Source organism: Ambystoma mexicanum, chromosome 9 (assembly GCF_040938575.1).
Source record: "Ambystoma mexicanum isolate Mex_15411 chromosome 9, UKY_AmexF1_1, whole genome shotgun sequence".
In the NCBI taxonomy this organism is placed as follows: domain Eukaryota; kingdom Metazoa; phylum Chordata; class Amphibia; order Caudata; family Ambystomatidae; genus Ambystoma; species Ambystoma mexicanum.
In genome coordinates this window covers 187,569,144-187,585,078 of record NC_090931.1, presented here as the reverse complement: position 1 = coordinate 187,585,078, position 15,935 = coordinate 187,569,144, and the positions used below count along the sequence as shown (strand labels likewise).

Here is a 15,935-nt window from a genome sequence, read left to right as displayed (position 1 = left end):
CAGGGGTGTTAAAGTATGTGTTACAGTTGTCTGCCTGTTTTTAGCACAATATTTGGCACTTTGGGTATTTGCAAAATGAACCATTTGAGTCACTGGGGATCAATACGACCCTGACGGTCCATTAACAACGGTGCCGCTAGGCTTACTGGCACCATTGTTACCAGACCGGCAGAGTACCAGTTTGCCGGCTGGATGCCCTCCCACCTGCCAGGTCTGACCTGGCGAGCGGAACAGCACCCGCTCGCAGATTTTGACGGTAGCACCGGCACCGTTATGAACAGTGCCGGTGCTACCATCATCTCCATTCCCATTGAGTCCTATGGAACTCAAATGGGAATGGGGAATACCATTTTTCCAGCGCCTGACTCCCCGGAACACCAGGGTCGTAATAACCTGGTAATTCCGGGAAGCCAGGCACGGGAAAAATCTGTCTGGCAGCCAGCCTGCCGGTTTTACCGGGACGGCTACCGCCGGACTCGTAAGGAGGCCCACTTTGTGTTTAGTGGAAGTGTGCATGACACTTCACCCAGACAGAGGGCGCTAGATAAGATGGGTGCCATTCAGATGTGCTAGCACAGATCCATCCACTTCTCCCACCAGGAAAAATGAGGAGTAACAATACTCCCAAAAAATATAAGGGGGGTGTGCATAGACGAGTCTCTTCCCCCCTGCTTCCAGCCACACTGCCATGCTGATGGGTGCACACGAGCGGTATCTGGAGGGGCTTCTCTGATCTGAACAGAGGCTCTGGGTGCAAATGGATATTTTACTTTTTGTGAATTACTACCTACAATAAAAGCAGAGGTGTGATGTGTCCTGTGTAGCGCCTTGCTGCCATTTATGTTGGCCTTGCTGTGTGCGGATGTGTAAGAGAAGCGGGAGCAGGCATCAGTGGATAGCAGTGGACGCAGGTGCGAAACCTCTGGTGTTGATGGATGCACGTCTGCAGTACCCAGGTCCTGGGTCCAGAGTCCTGCTCTGCTTTCTGTGTGTTTGCAGAGACACGTGAGAATATTTTATCCAGAGGGCAGAGACCAAGATTTGATACACTTCAAAACTCTGCTTCTGGTTAGCCTCTGATGTTGGGTCGGGGGGTGGGGGTTTGGGTGATAGGGCTAAAAAGGAGAGCTTTGTCATAACTCAATTCCTGTTGATGTGCTAATGGCTAGGCCTGGCGCGGCCGTCTACAGAAGGATTTGTGTGTGCAGTTGAAGGTGGTAAGATATCTTAGAGGGAAGAGGGGCGTAGACCTTAAAAGGCAAAACAGCCTCCTACCGGTACTCCTAAGACTGGCTTCTTTAATTTGTAGTGCATTGCCACAGCGCCAACCTAGCTCGAGGGCAGCACAGCACTTGCCAGCATTGGGACTGGATTTTTATATAGTAGCTGATTACTGCTCATGGAGGCAGGTATTGTTCAAAGAGACACGTTTTTAGTGTTTGGCAGGGCTGGGGGATGGTGGGGGAATTTCGAGCCTCTGTCAGGATTGAGTTTCACAGGGACGTTGCTAGGTCTGGAAAAGATCCAGGCCTGTGCTAATGTCGGGACTCGGGGCTAGTTGGGCTTTTGGTTGTAGCCACTGATCTTCTATCCGGGGCTACAACCAGAAGACCCAGGGCTATATCCCTCCCAGTGCCCGCCTAGCAATGCCTCTGGAGTTCCAGATGGTCGGGGCATAGCAGGAGGACTGCTTGTGAGTCCTCTCTCTATGGGTCACCTTAGACCCTAACCTTCTGATAGTTTTGCTATGTGAAGTGTGAGAGCGGCGCGGAGTTTAGCCGCCAAGTACGTTGGTATTCGGCTGGAGACTGCTTTCCTGGTGATCCATGCAGGGGCAGGGGTCCCAGTGAAGCCTGTGCAGTGTTGGAGAGATAGGGTTCTACATGTGGGCACATGTAATGAGGCAGGCTTCAGCATCATGGCCTGCCATGACGGGACCAGGTGTGCGGCTGGTAGCACCGAACGTAGGGTGTTTAGCCTGATGTGGGGGATCAGGAGAAACAATGAATGGGATAAAAGGATATGATTAAGCATAGTGCAGTGGATCTGGAGCCATGTGGATTATGCCATTTTAGCTGATGTGGTTTTGCAAGGAAAGGCTACTGCCAACAATGAAGTCCAGGTATTTGGCTGAGTGTTAGCTCTTGTCCTCTTTCCGTCTCTATATCTGTCTCTCTGTGTCTCTCTTTCTCTTTCCATTATCCCCCTCTCTGACAGAGATACATTGTACCCCCATGTGCAATAAGGACCTCGGAATTGGCAGAGGGAAGGGGCAGTCAGGAGAAGCCACTCATTACTTTAGCAACAATCCCACGTTCTGCGGGCTATACTGGCCGGTAACGGACCGGGCACATGTTACAGGCCCGTGCAAGTTCGGGCTGTAACACCAGGCCTCATTGCTGTTACCGAGCCGGTGCAGCCTGCGGAACTCTGGATTATTGCTATTAGCACCCCAAGGCAAACCCTTGAGGTGATAATAGCGATATAAAAAACTTCTTAAACACCAGCGCTGCTTCGTCCGCAGCAGCGATCGGTGAGAGTCAGGCAGGGTTGCTATGGAAATGGAAAGCGAGGCTTTGCTCAGAGCCCGCCTTTCATTTCCATGGCACTGAAGCAGGAAGCCGTGCGACCTGGGCGGAGGAGCCCCCGGATTAAGTAGTGTTGGATTGTGGGTGTGAGGGGGTGGTGTGGAGTGGCTGGATTGGGGGGCGGGAGGCAGGGGAGGGCGGCTGCGCAGAGCCCTCGGGTTGCTCCGAACCCAGGCTTGCATCAGTAGATTCAGCCAGGGTTTGGAGCAACCTGATTAGCTCCTGCACCCGCCGAGGGTGCTAACATACCTTAAGTGTTAAAGGTTATGGGAGACAAGAACGGGTGGTTCAGAGAAAGGGCTGCTTGAGATACCAGGACCCAAGGCACCCATTGCACATTCTTTCGTATGTTGGGTGGCAGGCTGAGAGTTACCTCAGGTTCCTCTCTAACTTGCATAGGTGCTGTACTCTATGGCCAGCCCCATACTTTTGCCTGTCAGGTCAATGCCTTTCAGGGCAGCGAATGCCATTGGTCAGGCGTTCATCAGGTGATCGGCCCGCGGGCAGAAACCCTGTTTAGTCTCTGCAGGGGATTCAAACCAGTAACTCCCACAAGCCTAAAACTCCTCTCATAAAGTTCACACAAAGGCCAAAATGAAATTCCCCCAGCTTCCACCAGCCAACACATCTGGTGTCTTGAGCAGCTCCATAACCCCAGTTTTAGTGGGGAGCACAACCCATGTTTTAAAATTACATTTCTATGTATGCCCCTTGAATGAAGAGTGGGTATATATTGGTGTATATTCCGTGTCGCAGTAGCGGGCCCATGATTATGCTTACATGACACTTTACATGGAAACAAATGAAAACATTGGCTCTCTTTACGCGTTTGTCAGTGTGGTAGGAAGTGGTGGTAAAGGGACAGCAACAGGTTTACGGCTGCCTTATTACCATTTTACCACACCACCTTGCTTCGAGTTTTGGAATAAAGTGGAGAGAAATTTCTTCAGCACTTAGCTCAAGGTTTTTCCTCCACTTTAACTACATTATCCACTTTACCCAAATGAAACTGAGGGCTTCAGCAGGCAGAATTACCATCTGTGGAAACGGACCACAGCCCCCTAAACCTATTTAGATCCTAATTACTTTGGCACCATTTGACAAAACTGCATGAAACCTTCACGTAAACTATGGCCTTATTCAGAATGACTTTACAGTGGTTTTGAAGCCACATCCAAGGTGTGGGTGGTGGTGAAATTAAAGTTATAGGAGGACCCCAAAGGTTGCATTTAAGATTCAAACTCCCATAATAATATTTTCTCCCCTCTACTGCAAACACTGTAGGATACATTTACACAATGCCTGGGTAAGAGGCTGGCATCTGGTCGCACTCGCTACTGGTGAAAACCCATTCAGCTGTGTTTATTAAAACACCTAAAAAAGCGGTTGAGAAAGGGCAAAATCGAACTATAGCTATTTTGAGCTCAGCCACTACTCTGCAGACCCACATACCACTTATTCAGAACCTGATGTATTGGTCAGGGTATGAGGAATGCAATATAACAGAATCTGATTGGTTTATGAAAGAGAGCAATTCTGATTGGACAGACATGGACTGCAAATTTGTGAGCAAGCCTCCATCATGGTTTGTGGACTCTATTCTGGAGTCCCCAGATTCAGTGCTGAAAACAATTGGAAAGGGGCATATATTAGGTCTATAACATACATAGATAGTAGAACCTGCCTCTTTTTTACTTAAAAAATACAGATTTGCCTATAAGATCTGCAGACTCAGCATGGTGTCTGTGAGCCTTAAGCAATGTAAGCATTTTTTTAAAAGGTAGGATGAATAGCACTATTGGTTCTGTAGGGTATATTCTGATGATAGGAATGAGTCTGAAATTTGGAATGTGGTGTGGGGTAACCAAAGAACAAGTAGCAGTCAAGGAGCCACAGATTCAACTCAGAATCACTGGGCCTCATTTGAAATATCAGCAGATCAGGGTCTGCGGATTTAACACTGATGGTGTGTCAGGTACAATGGGCTTGTTTCTTGTAGCCAGAGCATGGTCGATGGCCATGCCCAGTACACACTTTGGATGTGTTTGTTGGGCAATAAATATGGCCAAAGGCCATGTCCTGGGCAAAGTCCTGTTATGTTAGTGTAAATCATTTTTTTGATAAGAAATTATTTGTAGAAAACGTTGAACGGTCCGTAAAGGTTAACAGTCTGTAATGTAATGAATCTAACAATATCATCACTGATTCTCGGGAGGGCAGCTTCTCTTACGTGGCCAGGGAAAGGCAGAAGATACCGAGTTTGGTCCTGGGGGTGGCTATCTCTGGGAGGACCACGTAGGGAATGACAAACTCCAGAGAGGCAGGAAAACACTGAATCAAAATACACCTTCAAATGTAATTCTTAATGACACCCATGTGCCTTTGCAACATGCCTGCATGGCTTTTTGTGACACACATAAAGACTTCCCAAGTTTTCTCGACCAACAACCTTATTTACCCCCCCACCTCTTCTTTTAGTACTGAGATGAGAAAGAGGGATGGAACAATGAGGATGACCAGAAGCGGTAAGCAAGTGCCACGTTCAAGTCTTTGAAAAGTTTTAACTAATGCCGAGAAATTTAAAACACATATAGCTGAACAGTATACGAGTGAGAGGCAGAGACTGCAGGGGAACGCAGCTGGTGTGGACTCTGGTTGGATGAGCACAGTGTGGAAGGCAGCACAGAGGTTGACGATAACAGGGTGCTGAGAGACTGGGCCAAGAGAACCTCAATGCTTTATTGCTGTAGGCAGCTGGAGCCACCAGAAGCAAATGAAGATACATTTATTTATTTATTTATTTATTACATTTATATAGCGCGCAGGCAGCTGAGGGGCATTGTGGCGCTGTTACTTGCAAGGAGACTTAGTTACACTGGGTACAGGTTGTGCCTTGGGTTACAGTAAGGCAGGGACCTGTGATCGGCTATAGGTGGTATCATACAACATAATACATCATACATGTTATTCATGAGAACTTGGACATATGGTGTTGGTTAGGTGAACAGGGTAGTTTTCATGGCTTTACGAAAAGCAGTCAGTGAAGATTCAGATTGCAGGGAGGTGGGAAGGGTGTTCCAGTGTAAGGCAGCAAGGTAAGGGAGGCTGGAGCCCCCTGCTCTGGCTCTTTTTACCCTAGCTACTGAAAGCATGTTTGCATAGGGTGACCTAGTGGGTGCCAAACAGCTAACTGGATGCACCTCCAGACAGCGAACCATAGGAAAAGAAGACGGAAGATGCAAGGAATGCCAGAGCTGTCTGATAAGCCCCGGGAGAGTGAGTGGGTTACTGGAGCGCTTGAGAGTGAGTGTTGCATATCATTAACAGTGTCAGAAAGCCCATGATACAAATAGAAAGGCTCAGTGACCCAATACTTGGAAAGAGATGTTGATACAAATACAAACAGTGTTAAAAAAAGGGTTGGTGATCCAATACTTGGAGAGATAGGTTGATACGAATATGAACAGTGTTAAAAAAAAAGTTTTGGTGATCTAATACTTGGAGAGAGAGGTTGATATGAATAGAAACAGAATTGTGATATCCTGGCAGGAGAGCAAACCAGTCACTGTGTGAGTCTGGGACCCACTCTCAAGAAACAGAATTGTGATATCCTAGCAGGAGGGTATACCAGGCACTGTGTGAGTCTGCAACCTACACCTAAGAAACAGAACTGTGATATCCTGGTAGGTGAGTAAACCAGGAGTAAGAAGAGAAGTAAACCTGAAACCGTGGAAAAGTGAGAACGAATACAAAATGGGAAGACCCATAGCTCTTTTAAAGATCAGTAATACAGTTGCAATAACCTGGCAGGAGAGTACACCAGGGGTAAAAAGAGGAACAGTCAAAGGAAAAGGGAAGAACCATACCCCTTTAAGTTCCCTTGAAACTGTGAAGGGAAATAATGCATAAATAAAGAGACACAAGCTGCGAGATCCTTTGAAACAGTGGAACATTATTTGGTCTATTTTTTTCTGCAAGTACCGAACTGACAGTGAAAGACCAGAAGAAACATACCAGAAAGGAGAAGCCCTTCCTCTTGTGGAACTTGATGACCTTTTTGTTTTCAGCACCTTACATTTTTATAATTGGAACTCTGAAAGAAAGCTACAATAATATGATATGATATGGCATTTGTAACGCACCTATACACAAGTGTTTCAAGGCGCGACAAGGCAGGGAGGGGGGAACAAGGGGAAGACAGACAACGATCCTACTAGGCCAGGTGTCATTCAGACCGCGCAAGTGCAGGGTTGGGGGGGAAGGGAAAAAGTGCAAGGGGAAGGGGAGGGGGAAGTGCAGTACAAAGTAAGTAGAATAAAAAATAAATAAATAGGGCCAGCTGGTGGCAAGTGCAAGGTAAGTGCAGACAAGTGCTGGGAAGGGGGGGGGCTTTAGGGATACAGAGACAGTCCCACAGTGCAGGGGTTGCCAGGGAGGCAGTGCAAGTGGAGAGTGGCTGGGCCCAGGACCGAGGTCGGTGGGGGGGGCCCAGTTGCAGATTCAGTGCAGTTTCAGTGAAGAATTTAGCAGGGGAGAGGTAGAGAGAAAGCAGAAGCAAAGAGGAAGGTTTTGAGGTGCTTCCGGAACCAGAGATGGTTCTCCTCAAGTTTCAGGGAGGCAGGAAGGGTGTTCCAGAGGGAGGCCCCTGCCGCGGAGAGAGATCTACCCCCAGCTCGTTGCTTCGAGAAGCGGCTGACCCTGAGGGAGTTGGAGACGGATGAGCAAAGGGCTCGGGAAGGAAGATATTTAGGAAGAGAGAGTTGAAGGTATTTAGGCCCCAGGCCCCAGAAGGCCTTGTGGACAATGCAGAGGGTTTTGAACTTAATCCTCGCAGCCACTGGGAGCCAATGTAGAGATTTCAGTCCTGGAGAGATACGGTCCCTGGACTTGAGGCCAAGGACAAGTCTCGCAGTTCTGTTCTGGATGAGTTGCAGAGGGCGGAGAGTGGAGGCAGGCAGATTTAGATAGAGGCTGTTACAGTAGTCCAGCTTCGAGAGAACCAGGGCTCGGGAGACAGTGAGCTTCTGGGGGAAGGAGAGGAAGGGAAGAATACCTCTGAGGAGGTGCATAGCTTACAGAAATCCCCCTGTACACATTGTTTTGAGTTTAGCGTGTAAGGGTCAGTTTAGGGTTTTTGGACACAGGACGCAGGACACTCTTTGGTTTAACAATCTGACACAGACATTCGTTAGTTGTGTTGAGGCAGGGAAACCCCTCATAGACATAGGGACAGGTAGGATTTCCCCACCCCTCTTATTATTTTGACAATGAATGTCCTATTTAATACTGAGACGTGTTACTGTGTCTGAGTCTTACTCTTGATCCCTTAAAGTAAGTTAAAGGGACCTTATGGTTGCAGTGCACATTTTATTTTAAAAACAGGCATTCTCCAGTTATGGTAACCAAAGCAACTCTATTTTGTCCACTGCCATGCACTGCTCTTGACATCACATATGACACACCGTTCACAGAGGCATACAGAAGCAAAGCAACAAAGGAAAAGCAGCATTAACCCACATTGCCTATGATTGATTCAAAACAAAAACAAACCCCAAATGGACCGCAAAGATCATTTCTAAAAGGCTACTTTCCACGTAAATTAACTCAACATGTGACGTCACGAGGACTTCATGGTGGTAGCCAAGTCATGGCTGTTTTAGAAACCTTAACTGGCGAATGTTTTGCGCTGCAAACATTACATATCGTCAACTAAAATGTTTTCACTACATTTCTGAGATTTTTATTACAAAAGGTTATCCATACCTGCACCTAAAGTTCATATATCAATGTTTTTTTCTTGATTGTACAGTTCCCCATGTAATTGAGAGGGATATAGTTTTAAGCACATAGCACTTTTCCCCTTGCAATTTGGAGATGATAATTGTATTGGAAAACGTTTTTAGTAAACAATTATATTGATCAGTTTGTTTTAATAATGTTAACGATAACTTATTTCTGATATATTGCTGCTTTTTATGTTGTGTGTAAAGTTTGTTGCTGTAAACCAGAATCGCAATAAAGGGGGAAAAAATAAAGTTCATATATGTGGGATGTATTAGGTGTGAAATGAAAAGATTGAGGCAGAGAAGTGAAGGTGTGATGGGCAGATGGAGAAACAAGAGGAGTTATAGTGAGATGGGATTACATGTCTTTATATCGAAACATTATATAAAGAATAAATATATATCGCAACTTTTATAACGAAAAATATAATGCTTTCTAAACCCCCGTTTCCCACCCCTAAAACCCACCCCAACCGTTTCCCCACAAGATTTAACCCTTTACCCCACTCCTAAATGCATTTTTCATAACATTTTTTGTTATAAAATATTCGATATATGTTCATTGACTATAAGATTTTCGATATAAACTCTGCATACCGTGAGATGGGAATGATTGATTAAAATGGGAGGTGATCCTGGCAAAGCGAGATGGGATCTTGCGAGTGGGGGAGAGAAGCTATCTGGGTAGGGTGAGAGGTTTCATGAGAGGGTAGAAGTGAAGTCTGAGCATGGGGGACTCCTACTTTGATCCTTCTTCGATGTTCCCCTCTCCATCCGTCTTTCCTTCCTCGTCTGTCTTTGGATCATCGGTGTTGAGTTTTTGCTGTTTTTTCCGCCGGATGCATTTCACGATGACGAGAATGAGGATAACGACGGCGAGGAAGCCACCCACCGAGGCCCCAACAATAACAGCAACCGTGGAGTCCCGTTCTGGGGGCACTAGGACGAGATGAAAAAGATAGAAACAAGGGTTATTCAGATAAGTAAGACATTTGCCGTAGACTTCGTTGCACTTCAGGGGAGGGTGCAAGCATAGAGTCGTGTTCCCCTGACAATGCTAGAGGGGACAAAAGGAGGGGGCAATAAATGGGTGATAATGGACGGGTGGGTAAGGTGAGGTGACCACTCCCATCTCAATTTAATCTACTCTCTTTCATTGGAATACCCCTCTGTGAGTAGACTTTGCCCTCTATCAGTAGATCCACTGCTCTGTCATTGGAGGTTTCCTCTGTTGCTCGCTTACTACCAACTATCGGTGGACACCTCCTCTCATGTGTCAGTCGCCCCCTGTTTCTATTTGAGTAGACCGTCTCATTTATCAGTGTACCATCCCTTCTATCAATGGGCCCAAACCCTTTATTGGTGTACCCTGCACTCAATCATTTGGCCATCCCCTATGTCAGTGATCCCTCCACTTTGTCACAGACATGCCCCGCTGCGTGATCCCACCTTTCTCTCTCCTTTACAAGTCGATTGTAACCTCTGTCTGTCAATGGACTCAGCCATTTATCAGTCGAGCCTCGCGGCTGGCAGTGGAAGTTCTCCTCTCTGAATGAATCCTCCCATCTCTCAGTGGTCGTCTCTGATGGTACTTGAGTGGCCGCGCGTAGCACTCAACCTTTACCCCTGTTGTGGCCCATCCCTTCTGTCAGAGAACATTACCCACGGCCACTGTCTCCACCAATCCAGCACTGGATCTTTACCTCTGTTACTGGACTCTACTCTCGGTCAGTGAAAATTGCTGCTCTTTCCCTGATTCACCCTATCTAGCACTAATCCTTTATCTCTGTTAATGGACCCTCCCTTATCTAACATATCTCCGTACTTCTCTCTTTATTACTGATATTCCTTGATTGTGTGTTTTGCTATTTCGTTTTAATGTACTCGTTTTTTCATACACGTTATTGTCTTTATGATTTGCATGGAATTACCTCCAACGTCAGTGATTGGCTGCATTTCAAGCTAACAGAGACATGGTCACGCCTTATAATCTATGAGCAGAGAATACACGCGGTGACGCCAGTGGGAGACCACCATGCCATTTTGCCAGCATAGAAAGTGCACTCTCCATGTACGATTTCAGGAACTATCAAATGTTGAAACATCCTTCTGTCCTGTTCAAAAGCAACACTTTAGAATATTCTTGCCAAGTCTTTTTTCTATTTTTATCTAGGAGTTTCCATTAGCTGTTAGTTGCAGTAAAGGCTTTGCTAGGGGTCTCCAAGCTGCTTCTCTAAAAAGTCCTGCTATAAGATGTCTGACCACAAAGGCATTACAACTTCCTTGGGTGTAAAATTTGAAATTGTTCTGCGGATAGCCTTGTGGGTAGGTGCTTCCTGTCTACTAGACTGCGACCCCAATGTCCCTGTCGGTCGGACACATTTGACTGCATCTGATATGGAAGTGGGTTATGGATATCCGCCTCTTCCAATGGACGAGCCCAGTGTTGATGCCAGAAACCTGCCATTGCCATCAAGAGCTTTATCTAGTAACTGTTCCAACCCATCCTCAAGAAGGGACACAGTGTGAGTCCAAGGAAGGGTTGATTAACCAACCTATCCATTGGTTTAAACATAAGCATTGATTTTTGACAATCAGTCGAGAGGGTAATGCATTTGTTGTGCGCAGACCAGGACCAGGGAGTGGATCAAAGTGGTAGGCCTAGGGCTTTAATGTACCGGTGGCTAGTTAATCAGGATATGGCCTATTGACCATGGAAGGTTGGAAGTAGAATGTTGCCTCCCACTGATTGGAGGATCCGGTTGAAGTTTAATACCACGAATAAACAATTGATAATGTTTTTATATTAAGGGGTATATTATACAAAGTGGTCTGCTGACGCATACCCTTGCTGGTAAGCAGTTCACAGCAAGCCATTTATATTGTTTTAGGGGTGGGGTGTACTTTAGTGTTGTCTCTCTGGGCAATCCCAGCTTTAGTTGCCTAAAGTACACCCCTACCCATAAAACAAACATACATGCCTTTTGCCATATCTATGCTTGGTGGATGACATTTACATGAATCTTGAGAGACATACGCCAGTAAAATGAAATCCGTGACACCCTCCAACCGCCTCAAAATGAACACCCGGCGGTCTTTATGGTTGTATGCTAATTGTTCGAATGACAATTGACAGAATGACAATTGACCGAATTTAAAAGGTCAATTAGGATATATATGCGGGGGGGGAAACCGCTGTAAGCCCCCACCCAATCCAAACCCCCTAACCCCCCACCCAATCCCCTTTTATTATTATTACCCCAACCCAACCATTATATATATAAGGTCAATTAGGACCACTGTAATACGGTCAATTGTGTCATTCGGTCAGTTGCACTCGAACAATTCGGGTAATACCGTCTTTAGTCTGCAAATGGTCAAACCACATTTCCCTCTACTGCAAACAGGACTACAGCAAATGCTGAGAGAAGTGAAACAAGGCGCAGTGGACCAGGTGTTTTTCTGTTCCTTCTGTTGTTTTAGACATCCACTCTCAGAATCTTCCCACCCCCCACCGGTGGAAGGGAAATCAGTATTGGATGTTCCTGATTGATGGGATCCATATCCGAATCCAGGAGCTGCATTAGACCTTTGTGCCTGCCCCTCCTCCATTGAGGATGACCATCTGATGAAATACTCCTCCAATGTAGCTGGCCTTGGAGGGAAACTGGGGGAAAAGGACTGGGAAGCGTTCTTGGACATTGTCGATATAGTATTGCAAGAGACTTGCGCCGCCGCTCCTATTCATAAAACCAGCTCAACCACTGCCTTTGTTCCTGACATGCCTTCAAATAATGCAGGGTGATTGGTGGTTTGCTAGTGTGGGTGCCCTTGTCAATTCCGGTTATTGTCATCCAGGTTAGTCTTTACCAGCTTTCTGGACGTCACATACTTGAGGTTGTCAGGCAATAGGTTCCTGCCGATTGGTACTGTGGATTTGTGTAACACTAACATTCTCCCGGTGGTTTCTGCTAGGGCTTGCCATGCTCCTCTTTTCCGGTGAATATGATCCAGTATCGTCCAGGCTGTTGTGGGCTGGGTCAATACCATTTTGATTTTTGACAATTTCGATGGTCGTAGGAAGGGTGAGACGGATCATATGGGTAGTTTGTTTGCTGGTGAGCTGAGAGGTATTCAGGCTATGAGTTGTAGGAAAGAAGGCAGGATACAGTAGGGAAAGAGGGAATGGACTCTATGCTCTGTCCGGAGAGCTCTAAATGGCAGACATCCACAAGATCCTCCAGCTGGCCTTACTGTTCTGGCCATGCAGTGTTAGCATATTATTGATTATTGCTTTATATCAGCTGCTTCTTAGAGTAGGGTAGGGCGTTTAAAGGCTAGGGAAATAGTGGAAAGTGATTACAAACCTTGGGTCATTTCTCCTGCCCAATCCGGTCCCTGACAGCAATGCCATATTCTCAAGTCTCCTAAGATTGATCTGGAAGAGTATTTCCCCCTTGCTCTGCTTGACTGCTGCGTCAGATTTAGAACAGGTCTCCGAAGCCAACTTTTACCTACTCTGTTTTGTTGCAGCGGAGTGGGGGGCTTTTGAAAGTCCACTGCAGTGCACATGGCCCGCCTGGCGGGAGAAGGTCTAGACTGCCTAGAAAAAGTCCTGGACAGCTTCCATGGTTTGTTTGTTTGTTTATTGATTTGATAATGCGCGCCAAACCCTTAGGTAGCTGGGCGGAACAGTACAAGAATTCTCCAAGCTTAGTTACAGTGCCAGTCTCTGGCAGGTACATGGTATTATGAGGAGTGTAGACAGCTAAAGGGGGCTTCATGTAAAGTTATGAGGGAAGCACAGAGGGGGACCATGAATCTCAGCTAAGGTGAAAATGTACCTCCATGACCACAAAAGGTGGAAAACAAGGAGGAAGGCCATGTTAGAGCACAGGGGACTTATAGGAGCTGTTGGTTGGAATCATATTAAGACCTAACAAAGAAAAAGGTCAAGAAGGCCACTGAGAACACCAGCGCTAATGCCAAAATTCAGGGTTGTAACAGCGGCAGCGTTCAACTGTTAGGTTGAGGATGCCTTGACCAAGTACCCTCAAAGAAGCTATGACATGAAGTTAAACAGTGAACTGCGCCAAGTTACAGAAAATACATCAAAAACAATTGTAGTGTATTTTAATTCCGTTCAACAGCCTGTCACGTGTTTCGAGCAAAGCTCTTCCTCTGAGGCCAAAGATCCTTGTCCAATTGAATACTCAATTCCTTGAATTAAGTGAGGTGTAAGTTACACATGCGAAATCTAAGCCAGAGACAAAATAGTGTATAACTGAATTACAATTGTGAATGCAAATGCACACATTGATTAGCAGCCTTCTGGCAGAGAAATGATTCTAGGGAGAGCCTCTCTGGCTTAAATTTCTCATGTATAACTTACACCTCACTTAATTCAAGGAATTGAGTATTCAATTGGACAAGGATCTTTGGCCTCAGAGGAAGAGCTTTGATCGAAACACGTGTCAGGCTGTTGAACAGAATTAAAATACACTACAATTGTTTTTGATGTATTTTCTGTAGCTTGGCGCAGTTCACTGTTTAACTTCACTTCATATTAAGACCTATTCGGCACTAGCCATGCGAAGCTTACAAGTGCACGGCCATTCGACCATTATGGGATGCATATGGCCCCAGAATCATATAATCACAGTGGGGGATGGGTATTTCGAAGTAGTTCCCTAGTTTGACGATGCGTCTATTCATTTCACTTACTACATCAGGTTCATGGAAATGGAAGATGGACAAAAGATGCAAGCGGCCTGCACTTCCATTGTATAATGAGGTCATCTTTTCTCTCTGACCAATTAAACGCTTGAAAGGCCACGGTAGTTGGAGAGCCCTATCAGATAGCAAACTCCAGGGACATTTGAATACTGATTCTCGGGGCTCAGTGGGAAAATGCCTTGTTGGGTCCCAGTAAGTAGCCCTTCGCTCCTGGTGTGGAATGAACTAGTAGTCGTGCCCTTTCAGCGGGTGGCCCAACTAGGGACATTGCTGCCCTGGCTTATGATATGGGCAACACCAGGCCACTCAGGGCGTTAACCCACAGCGAATAATTTAGGCTCCTGTGGTGCAGATCTGAATTACCTTGGGGTCTACCGTCTTTAGAGGTGGGCAGCTAAACCACAGACGCCGTTCATTTGGGAGTCCCATGCAGAAGTCAGAAATTTAGGAACTCCAGGAACGGTACTGGGAGTTTGGAGAGGAAACTTCAATGGTCTTGGCATGAGCTGCTCTCAGGCTACCCAAACATCTAGGGGCATAGCGGTGTTCCCTACCCTGATATGCCAGGCCTGAAACCAAAGGTCAGGATTCCTTTTCCTCTTAACATTGGCAGGGGTGGGTAAGGCCTTGAACCCCAGGAGTCTCATTGCAAAGCCATTAGCCCAGTTCTTCTTTTTGTATCAAAGCTTTAAGGACAGGTTGGGTCAAACTCTTGGTGTTTGAAGCAGGTGATACATATGTTCAAGATGCTTTAGTTGGGGTGTATAGGTTGCACTGTCTGCCCCACCGCAGCCTTCTCAGGTGCAAAGTATATGGTGCTTGAGTGAAAGCTGGGGCATGGAGTCCTACATACACATAAGCAGTGCTTTACTTTGCTTGTTGTGACTGACCAACCTAACACCTGACACTGAAGTATGACTTTTTTGATCAATCATTGGTCCTGACAGGATGTGCATAGGGTAAAAGGCCTATAGGGTCTGGGTGCAGAGGTTCTACAACTAAATATGATGTACTTCACTTATTTTGTATTTGTATTTATTTTAATTTATATAGCGCTTTAATCCAAAGCGCTTATGAGAGGAACAAGTGAATACAATAAGCAATACATGACAATTAATCTAAACCAGAAAACAGTACAAAGAGCAATTTACATTAATGATGAGGTTAAGTGCAAATAGAGAGGGGCAGAAGTGAGAGAGGGGGCAGGAGGAGTGGGTGGAGGAGGGTTCAGTAGTTGCGCAAATCGTGTCAGGTTGGTTTCCACTAAAGGGCCATGGAGGTCTCCAACCTAAAAGGATTACAAGCCTCCCTTTGGACCTCAGCTCTACATTTAGTCTCAGGGATGTTGCACCCAGGCGGCTCATTGTCACTATCTCAAAAGTATAGAATCCAGCATTCTTATTGGCCCACTCCTGCCCCAAACATAGTCTCGAATGCGTGCCCGTCAAGCTTCTGGAAACTCAAAAACAGTGCCAAGGCTATAGAACCCAGAATGCTTCCTGGCCAGCCACAAAACACTCTTTGGGACATAGTGCCCAGCATGCTTCCACAGTTTCTGAGATAGTGCCCAGGTTGCTATGTGTAAAACATCCAGGGATATAGTGCCCAGCTCACTTCCTTAAGTTCGCAGCTCAATACTGGGATAGAATCTTAGCTAACTCCTCTCAGCTCCCAGGGTTAGTATGCCCTGCTCACTTCTCTCAGGTCCCAAGAAAAGAGAGCCCAGCTCACTTTGAGGGATATAGTGCCCAACCCACTTGTCTCAGTTCCCAGGGATACAGTGCCCAGCTCACTTTGAGGGATATAGTGCCCGACTTACTTGTCTCAG

General features: G+C 46.3%; 1 protein-coding gene and 1 long non-coding RNA gene across 4 annotated transcripts in view; one reads left to right on the top strand and one right to left on the bottom strand.

Moving 5' to 3' along the window:
* LOC138487849 (uncharacterized) overlaps nt 1–15,935 on the top strand; it is a 291,561-nt gene that overhangs the window by 100,541 nt on the left and 175,085 nt on the right. The gene's annotated exons all lie outside the window — the stretch shown is intronic.
* SCN2B (sodium voltage-gated channel beta subunit 2) overlaps nt 1–15,935 on the bottom strand; it is a 132,345-nt gene that overhangs the window by 7,840 nt on the left and 108,570 nt on the right. For 2 of the 3 annotated variants that reach the window (XM_069614449.1, XM_069614450.1), the window contains exon 4: nt 9,115–9,310. In XM_069614449.1, the coding sequence (XP_069470550.1) occupies nt 9,115–9,310 (196 nt within the window). Of the gene's footprint in view, nt 1–9,110; nt 9,311–15,935 lie in introns of those variants that run through there. The other variant, XM_069614451.1, reaches the window with a different exon arrangement.